The 10,329-nt window shown below is 39.5% G+C and overlaps 1 protein-coding gene and 1 long non-coding RNA gene across 2 annotated transcripts; both read right to left on the bottom strand.

The window, feature by feature from the left end:
• Positions 1-56: 56 nt before the first annotated feature.
• Positions 57-4,805, bottom strand: tnnt2d (troponin T2d, cardiac). The gene is made up of 12 exons (XM_008410996.1): positions 4,697-4,805; positions 4,058-4,112; positions 3,913-3,923; positions 2,284-2,305; positions 2,128-2,185; positions 1,915-2,031; positions 1,745-1,822; positions 1,518-1,628; positions 703-815; positions 488-578; positions 332-369; positions 57-230 (listed from the first exon to the last, which is right to left on the bottom strand). Exons 2-12 carry the CDS (start codon positions 4,093-4,095, stop codon positions 185-187), a joined length of 723 nt encoding a protein of 240 aa, XP_008409218.1. The 5' UTR covers positions 4,096-4,112; positions 4,697-4,805; the 3' UTR covers positions 57-184.
• Positions 4,806-6,739: 1,934 nt separating this feature from the next.
• On the bottom strand, positions 6,740-10,240 carry LOC108166341 (uncharacterized). The gene is made up of 2 exons (XR_001776668.1): positions 10,178-10,240; positions 6,740-7,600 (listed from the first exon to the last, which is right to left on the bottom strand). It is a non-coding gene; the product is annotated as an uncharacterized LOC108166341 (long non-coding RNA).
• Positions 10,241-10,329: the final 89 nt, after the last annotated feature.

Below are 10,329 nucleotides of genomic sequence, written 5' to 3'. Positions count from 1 at the left end.
GAGACATGCAGATGGGGACAAATGGGCTCTTAATGGTTTATAGAAATGAATCAGACTGGATGAAATGACCTATTTATTGTTTTGATCTCATGACGGTTGACATGTACTTTAAGACAACAGGACGATAAACAGAATTGGGAGTATTTGCCGCGAAGGTCTTCCTCGTCTCCGTCTCGCAGCAGCTTTACCTCAGACGGCCGCCCATCTTCCCCTTACCGCGACCTTTGACACTGAAACGTGGAGAGAAAAACACTCAGAACATCAGTATGCAGGGTACAACTTGTATTGTTACACAGCACAGCACTAATGCACTTTTTTTTTTAAGACTTGCCTCTGGTGGTCTTGAACTCGGCAGAGAAGCTGGTTAATCTGCAAGGAAACAAACCTCAAGTATCTAGTGGCTTGCAGAAAATCACAGAAGCTAGCGTGACATTTGAGATGTGAGCGAGATGCACTGACGATGCTTGTTTTGCTTTGCCAGACTTACATCGTATTTCTGTCTTCTAAGTTTTTCGCTGAGATCAAACTTCTCGGACTCCAGGCCCCTCAGCGAGTCCCACAGCTCCTTGGCCTTCTCCCTAAATGCATTTGTTGTAATTTCTCATTAGATTGACGTCTAACAGCGACATTTTCATGTGTATTAAAACCCGACCGGTATTCTGGGACAAACTGAGCAAAAGAACAAGCCAAGTTGAGTCGTACTTGAGTTTGTCCTCACTGAGGTGATCGACGGTGAGCGGCTTCCTGCGTTCGGCGAGGATCTTCTTCTTCTTCTCCCTCTCGGTTTGCTTCTTGCCTCCTCTCCTGGCGTCACTCTGTTTATCAGATGAAGAGTAAACTATTAACCAGATGAGCTTCCTTCTCACAATGAACCAGGAAAAAAAACAATAATTCAAATATTAGAATAATAATTTCATTGGTTTGGTTTGAGTAACTTTGTATTTCACGTAAAATACTTCATTTAATTAATTGCAAATTTCAGGTTTGCAGGTATACTGACACCTGACGTGCATGATTATCTCAGCAGACCAATCAGCTTTGTCTACAGCAGTGTTAGCCCCGCCCACTGATTCTAATAACTAAATCTATTTAAATAAATTCAAAGTGCAAAAGCAAATACTTCAAAATATATATTCTTCTAACATATACTGAATATAAATACAAAAAAATCTGATTAAATTTTTTTTATTGTATGCATTTATTTTTTTTTACATTTTTTTTTAATGACTTATGTTTTCAACCATGGCATTTTCAGCCCTTTATACCTGAAAAATACAGTCAGCTATTGCTTTGTGGGATTATGGGTGTTTAAATTAATAGAAATTACTTTATTAAATTCATTAAGCAAGGTTATGAAAGGAACAAACTCATTTAGTTTTTTTATACATCTACTAGTTTTTAACTCTCCTACTTCAAGTAAAGATTGCCATATGTATATATTTCTTTTTAAACTCTTAACTTTCCTATTTTGATTCTAAATTTAAAACGCTTTAGCAAATCAAAATCCAAATGAAGACCTTCTGTCCAGCGCCGTACTGTTGGCTCATGTTTGAGAGCGCCTTCTTCTTCTTGGCGTCCTCATCCTGCTTTTTGCGCTGCTCCTCTTGCTCCTTGCGCTCCTTCTCCTCCTGCAGGAGGGTGGGGATTTAAAGGAACAGAAAACAAAAAACAAAACCTCTCTTTTGGTGCTGCCAGGTATTATCAGAGAGCAGTGAAGAGGTGAGTATCTGCAGAGAATCTGTACAGCAAGTCTGGCCTGCCTGTCCTTCTCCCTCTCGGCTCTGATCCTCTGCTGCTCGGCTCTCTCGGCTCGACGATTTTCCTAAAGCACAATTCGTACGCAGAAGTTATAGATGATTATTATTGGATAGTCTTGTCAGATCAGCCTCACTCCTCTGAAGCAGAAATGCTCACAATTCTGTTGACCAGGGCGACCAGCTCCTCTTCCTCCTTCTTCCTCTGGACGAAGTGAGCTTCAATCAAAGCCTGCAGCTCAGCCAGGTCTTTCTCCTGCCGCTTCCTGTAGATGTCCTGACATCACAAGAGGAAACGAAGGGCCATCCTTTACGACAAGACCTAATGGGATCCAAGTGGATGTGGTACGATGAGACAAGGAGATTAACTTACATCAAAGTCCACTTTTTCCCCATCAGGCATCTTTGGGGCCGAAATGTTTGTCATGAATCTGCAGAAAGGCAGAGATGCGTTGTTGTTACTGCATAATAAGAATCCCGATGGCAGTGGAAGGCTGACTGCTGCAATGAGGAGAAGCTAAACACTCACTTGGGTTTGGGCTTGGACTCATCTAAAGAAAGAAAAATGGTTTAGTCATTAGTTTTTCCACCACCAGACAAATATGAAATTGTAGAGGTCAGTGTGAGTGAGTCAGTTATTGAAAACACTTTAGCATATAACCATGCCCCTTAATTCTTGTTTATTTTTTGTAAGATTTTGTCACATTTAAACCACAAACAGCGTATTTTCAGAAAGCCGCAGGGATTCACATGTCTGGATCACTAGTAGTTGTGATCTCCACAAATCCATTTCTAATGGCAAAGCGGCGAGAAGAACGACGTTGCAGCTGTAAGAGGTGGCAGCATCATGCTGCAGGGAAGCTTTTCTTCAGAGGGGAAGATGGACAGAGGACAGGACAGTTACAGAAGAAGCTCGTTAAAAGCTTTAAAAAAATGAGACTATGGGCAGAGGTTCACCTTACAACAGGACGATAGAACTACCACACAATGACTTGGTTCAAGGCATCGTGTGTTAGAATGGTCCAGTCAAAGTCCAGACCTAAACCCCATTGAGAATCTGGCAAGACCTAAAGTTAGTTCAGATTCATGGTGACAGGAAAAAGTTGGGCAACTAATTTTTAACCCAGGAGACTGAATCAAAAATTCAGTCTCCTGGGTTACTGAGTTATTTGTAAAATAAAATAAATATTGTTTTCCTTTCATTTCACAGTAATAAGCTCCTCAGAGTTGACCTGCCGGGGAAAATCCCAATAGAATACCTGGATATTTGTGGTTGTAATGGGAAAAGAAGCATAAAAAAAGACTTCAGTGTGAATACTTTTGAAAAGGCACAACTAGAGGAAGAAAGTACGTGACCCGTTTATTAAACGTGTTTTCTTCTCATCTCTCGGCTCGTGGGTGTGGACGGGTGTAAGAACACGCGGTTCTAAAACATTCAACTTTCTCTAGAGAAAATGTCCAGACGAGCCGTAAAGATTTCCAGCACACTGACCTCAGAGGTGTGTAAATCAAAACTCGGATAAAGTAACCGTCTCATTCATGTATTACAAATAAAAGCCTCGAAACCTTCCACGTTTTTGTCTGACCCGTAGCTTTCTCCTTCTGTCTGGCTATCAGCTTTATTCATCTACTAAATTTAAAAAAAAGATACTAAGTGTCAGAATTATACTCTAGTTTCGTAAACACTCATTTGCACATTATTAAAAGATAAATCCAGAGTATAAAGCTCTGATGGGTGGGACTGATGTTTGTCTTCACCACATTCAGAGTTTCCTATGGGCCTGACGGTCAAATCCCTATAAAGACCCCATAAGATGTACAGTAAAGATATTCATACCCGTCCCAAAACGGGGAAGAAAAGCACCACGAATGACCCATATAAATTTATTTTCAGCCGTAGTGTGGCCCTCTTTCCAACAGCTGCAACAGCTGAGGTTATAATAAAGGTTGATCTCCAATCAGGAACATTTCAAAAATCCACCAAGGCATTGCTAACAAAGAGGGCGATTCTTGAATGGTCTCAGTTTGAGACCAATACAATTGTCCTAATATTAAAAAGGAAAAAAAAGTATCAACCACGAGACAAATACTGGTGTATTTTGAGCTTTGTGCGACTTCAATAAAATAGGTTAGTTATGTGAAATCTCAGTTTTCTTACCTTCTCCCTCTCTTCAGCAAGACAGAAACACAAACAAAAAATAGAACAAAAAAACAAGACACCTTAATTAAAAATTATTTACATTTGTAAAGCAAATATTTTATTTCAGACAGTTGTTTCACCAACAATAAAACGGGTTACGTACAGAGCCTCGTCGCCCGCTACTTCCTCTGTGTCTGACATTTGGTTCTGGTTGAGCTCTGCAAAATGGACCCCAGACTATATTTACACTGGCAAATATTTCTGATCATCAAACGACACAACAGACCTGGCAACGGCTCACAGAGAACTGAGTGTTATTGTTGTTATTGGACTAAACATCAGACTACTGTTGAAATAAACGAACCATAAAGCTCATGTCACCTGAAAAATGTACAGAAATAAAATGACAAATGACAAAAAATAAATAAATGTGGGTTAAGAAAACATACAGAAATCTACAGGTCAGATGCGTTTTTAGGCAAATGCAAAACTATTTCCTGATCAATGCACATGCTTTTCATGCAAACTCTTAAAAAAATAAAATAAAATAAAAAAAGAGACAATACTCATACTCTATGAATTTGGATTTTATTCAGATCTTCTTTTTTTTTTCTAAGTGAGAAAATCAATACGAGTCTGAAACAAATCAGCAGGCGGAGTACGAATGAACACGTTTCACTCTGAAAATCAATATTAAGGAAAATAAACTATAGATTTAAATTCATTTTAGAAGCAGTATAATTAACTGAATTCACAAATTGCACTTTTTCTTTTTTTCTTTAAAGTTCTTATTCATTCTTACCTGTGACCCAGACAGGGGGAGGTCAGTGATGAGCAGCTTCAGCCTTCAGCTCCTTGAGCTTCACCAGCAGGCTGAGCATCGAGGAGACATGGTCCGACCCTTCCTAGTCAGGTGACCGCAGCGCCCTATGGCTAACCAGGCTATTGTTAGGAAGCTGGACATCGGGGCGCTGTTTCACTCACACACACACGCACACATTCTGCAGGTATATTCCTGCTCTGGTAAAATATCATGCAGCCATTTAATCTTTCACCCCCTCCTCGAGTTTCAACTAAGCCTCATAATTTAACAAGTTGCTTGAAGGCACAAGGTTTGTTTTCCTGCAGGTAGAAAGAGACGCAACACAACCAAAACAACTTTTTTTTTTTTTTATTATTATTATTATTTTCAAATTCTTTCTTATTTTTATTATTGCTAAAGTCAGTATTGTCAAACAAAACAAATCGCAACAACATTTAGGCAAAGTGCAAAAAAAAAAACAACAAAAAAAAGAAGGTGGTTATAGGTGCAGATCATTAACTTGTCGATCCATAGCTTTCCAACTTAGACTGAATTGCAGCACAAAATAAGGTGGCATGTGAGAATGGCAGCAAAAACAATCTTGAAAAAGAAAAATAATAATCTCTGCGGTCCATTTGATAAAGTGGGAACAATTTGAATCTCAACAGAAAAACTGATCAGTTCTGCAGCAGAAACCGACGTGTTAAAGGTCAACACATTCGCTGGCAGACAAACTAAGAGATACAAACGGATTTCAAATCCTTAGGAGCTCTACAACTCTTTGAGCCGACGGCCACTCACCGATCTATAAAGCATCACGGTAAAAGTTACTGTGATGTAAAACACTTGTTTTATATACACAGGCTTTTCTCTCAATGTCCGGACGACAGGTGCCGTCTCCAGAAACAGAGTCGCGACCAAGTCGGAATAGTTGAGCTGATGTTACCGTCAGTGATGATGACAACAAGGATTGCATAAATCATAATTAGGCATGGGTCTGTTTCTGGGTATCGAGGTACGCCGAGGTTTTAAAAACCTACGGCTTCATCATTCGTCATCCTGTTTCACGCCGTTAATGTCTTTTTAATGAGGTGCCAGAGGAAGCGTCGTCATTGTGCCCAGAGTTCTTTTTGTTTTGTTTTTTTTTTTCCCAGCTGTGAGGAGCATGTAGTTGAAGCATGAAGCAACACCACTCCTCTTTCTACACACTGCTGGAAGGAAGGAGCTACTCTTTACTTTTGCTTATGTGCAAATAAACAAATTTGAACATCTGAAAATATTCCCATGTGCAAAAGAAAAACAAGAGACCGACTGGCAGAGCAGATAGCCTGACTAATTAACAAGGTTCTTACTCTATAAAAGGACAGGGAAGAAAGTAAGGGCAACTACAACTAAATGTAGGTGTTGTGTATGCAATTAAAAGACTAATAATTGTCCCATATTTAAAATAATAAATGTTACATAGACATAACTGTAATAATCAATATGTTACATTCCAGCAGTAGTAGGTGTAATTTGTACGTTTCTGTTTTGGATGATGTTTTCGTTTTAATCGTTCTACTCAATCAGCGAAAAGCTCATACAGGCCCATGTCTAATCATAACATCATTAGCAATATAATCTAAAACAAATTGACATGACATAAAATATCTTGAAACAATCCTAGGACTTTCTAAAGTGTTATATTAACCCTAAAGAAGAGTTAAAAATCTATTAAATTAATTTACTAGTAAGCAATTTGCATTGCTTTTTAAAAATGTACTTATTTCTGTTTTGTGTACATTTTTCAGAAGCTGAAGGTGGAAACATTCTAGAGCAGAGCCGGTCCGAGGCTGAATAGGGCCTCTAGCTAATTTTGACTGGGGGCCTTTCAGCTACCATCAGTCACCACATCTTAAATAATATACCATCCATGTTCAGACCATTATGGATTATTATTGTTTACAACCGAAGAAAATCTGCTACACAATAACTAACTGCATGTTCCTTCAATTCATGTTCATTTGCTTTTGTTCACAGTGATGTCACTCAAGTTTTAAAAAAAAAAATCAGAATATCTTTGTATTCGTTTGTTTTGACATCTAGAGCTAGAAATATCTGCTGTCTGAAACGATGGTGGACATGATGTAGGAGAATCTAACTTAACTTAAAGAAAAAAAAACAAAGACGAAATGCTTTCCCCAATACTCAAATTGATTTAAGTTGTTAGTCCGTATGAAACAGCTGGGCTGCCTTTAAACATTTAAGTACAAAATATTTTCTTCACCATCATACTACACTGATCTAAATTTTTGATATAGAGGATAACAAGGTTTGTGTTACAAAATTACAACAGATTTACCCCACACACAAAAAAAGAAAAAAGAAAATAAAATAAATGATGTGTAAACCAGACTTGTGGGAAAGTTGCAGTGCGGTTGGGCGCCCCCTGTTGGTTTGGAGGCCCAAAGAAATTGCCCAATTCACTTGTTCCTTGGGGCATGTATTGCAAAGAACAACCTCTGATGTTACCATTTAAAGATCACTGTTATTATAAAAGCATAATTATTTCGTCATTAAATGTTTTTGTCACATTTGTATGTCATATTATGGCTGAATAACAGATTGTGAGTCCTCACGGAAGTCATGTATGTAGCTGAAACTCGGCATGGTCGCATCAACTTCTCCTTGATTGGGGTTGGAAGTGATCAAATACGCAGCAGTGCAGAATTACTCGTCCCGTAGAGCAGATGTTAGCTGGTGCAGGTGATTGGCAGCCTGGAACGTCGGCTCCCTTTCCGGCAGGAATGAGAAGTGCGGTGAAGGGCAAAGGAGCCCGAAGGAGAGCAGAAACCTTTCATTCAGGAAACAGCTTGACCATGAAGTCATCGGTTGGTTTTTTAAAAAAAAGATATATTTTTAAGCCTGCAGAGAGTAGGACATCAGATGTATTAGTCACTGCATCTGTCAAAGTTGCTATGTATAGATTCTAATAGTTTAGTAGGTGTGAAACAGCATTAGCCTCAAGGTTGTTTACCAAAGCTTTATATCCCTTTTCCTTTATGGGTATACCTGACTAGCTCACATTGGCATTTGTTTTCTTTAGAAACTTCGACCACAAAGTCAATACGAGCCTCCTTGTGGTTGAAAAACTTGGTCATTTGCCCTTCACTTCATTCCTCAGCTGTCCATTTCTCATGAAGACACTGGGAGGGAACAAACAAGGATCGCTATTTCTGGCTGAAGCTGACACCTCTCCGTTTACGGCGCATCCAGAAAGTATTCACACCACTTAGCTTTCTCCGGATTTTTGCATGTTCAAACGTTTTTTTTTTTTTTTTATCAAACGGACTAGATTCAGAATAGACAAAAATAGGCCGCGTGTGGAGTCACAGTCTTTAGTCAATACTTTGGTGAAACACCGGTGGCGGTAATTACAAGTATTGGTTAGGTGCATCTTTACAAGCTTTTCATGCCATTTTTCTCCACGTAAACTCTTAACCGAGATGAATTAGCCGGTTTAGCTAGGCAGCCATTTTTATGTCTTTCCAGACATGTTTCATTTTTGTTTAGGCTTTAGCAAGACTTCTCAAAAGATATAAGAGAGAAGTTACTATCAGGCTGGAAGGCGCCCAGTTTTCCTGGCAAAATACTCCCCCTAACCCAGCATGATGCAGCCATCACCATGCTTCACTATATATATTATGTTAGCCAGAGAAATGAGCAGTGCCTGCTTTCTCCAGACGTTACAAGTATTCTTTAGACCAAAACGTTCTGTTTTGGTTTCATTAGATTACTTTCTTAAAATTCAAGTAGTGTGTTGTGGTTTGTCTGATTACTCTAACACAGAAGCTTGACATGTGGAGTGCCTTCGCAGTGGTTGACCTTCAGGATGGCTCTCTTTTGCCCACAAGGGAACACTGGTGCCCTTTCTAAGAGATCTTTGGGGTTTTTTTGTCACCAAAAAAACCTGGCCTGAAAGGTGTTTTCCTCAAAAAATATATTATAGTTGGAGGTCAGATCCAGGACTGGATGTCTACAAACAAGTGTAAGTGTTTATATTTTTAAGAACTTTGCACGATTCTCTAAAGACGCGTTTCCTTACGACGGGATATGCTTGTGTAGATTGAATAAGCCTGGCGAACAAGGCCGACTCGCAGCTCAAAGTGACGGTAATCCTTCCCAGCACTCAGTTTTAATGTGAAAATCAAGCAGCTGCACTGTGGCATGCCTGACAGCTTACTGGCTCTCTGCACGTCACTGGGCTATCCAGGTGGCACACTCGCTGCACAGTGTGCTTCAAAAAACACGACAGACACGTCAGGAGTCTGGAACTTTCTTTATACTGGGAAACAAGGTCATGGTGGACGTTTTTAAATATAGACCTCGGTGCCACAGAGCTGAGCCGGTGCCCAAATATCCCGCGCAGGAGATTTGATTTACAGAGAAGCAACTAGTCTTCTACAAAGTACAGTAGGTGGGTTGGGGAAGTTATGGGCTCCCTGTGGGGCACGAATCAGTCAGAGCCTCCTCGTCTTACCAAGGATATAAGCAAATATACCTTATGGTAAAGGTGAGCGCTGGTTTAACATGAATCATCTTATACATTTGTAGAAAGAGCTAAAACTGATCTGGTTCTTTATTTGACTCAATTAGCCAGGTACGTTTTTTTTTTTTAAATCGACATTTGTAAGTTAAAGTACACTATGTCAAATTGACACAAAGTCCACCATTATTGGTTTTAACCTTCTGTTTCTTTAAAAAATAAAAAGTGGGTGGTGCATTTTGTATTCAATCAATACTTTGCAGGATCACCTTTCACTGCAATTTTAGCTGCAACTCTTTTCAAGCTTCTAGCACCTTTATGAATGAACAAAGACGGAAATGTTTGCCTGTTTTTCTTCTGCAAAATAATTCAAGCTCAGGCAGATTCTTGCTAAAGAACAGCAACCTCATCTCACAGCCAGACGCTTTTCAGGCTGCGCTTAGCGTGGTTGCAGAAACGTTTAGTGACGGTCGCACGTGACCCAGTGCACCTCCTTTCAGATGTTCACATCTAAAGTGGATTTCTTTTTTCCACTTTTCTGTAAAGGCCAGACATGTGTGTCACACAGTTCACATTTATTCTGGTGACAATTTCTCCCACCTGAGCTGTGGATTTCTGCACATCCTCCAGAGTTATCGTAGGCGTCTTGAATTCTCATTTATATTTTCCCTGCCCAGTCTGTCAGTTTGGGAGGCCAACCATTTGCTGGTAGGTTTGCATTAGCACTAGACACTCTAACCTTAACCCTGCTTTGAATGCAGACAGTAACTAATTTGCTCATTCGTAACCAACGTGTAAACATAACCATCCGTTTCATTTGTCATTTCTGCCTGTTTTCTAAAGCAGTATAGAAATCCTCTTGCCAGATAAAATTAGAAAACTCACATAAAGAACCTGATGAGTGAACATAAATAAATCCAACGAGTAAAAGCACTAAACGTGTGCCAGTCACTCACCGATTGGGTCTTTCTAATTGAACTTGCTTTTCCCTCCAACTGCCACCTAGAAACAAGAACGACAGCATGAACGATGGGAGTAAGCTTGGCCTGTACTTAAGAAATTAAGGATCTTCATAAAGTAAATCGAATTAATTCAGTTTTTTTTTTTT

The sequence above is a fragment of the Poecilia reticulata genome, linkage group LG6 (genome assembly GCF_000633615.1).
Source record: "Poecilia reticulata strain Guanapo linkage group LG6, Guppy_female_1.0+MT, whole genome shotgun sequence".
Taxonomy (NCBI): Eukaryota; Metazoa; Chordata; class Actinopteri; order Cyprinodontiformes; family Poeciliidae; genus Poecilia; species Poecilia reticulata.
The sequence above is the reverse complement of the archived record's forward strand: the minus strand, read 5'-3'. Positions and strand labels throughout refer to the sequence as shown.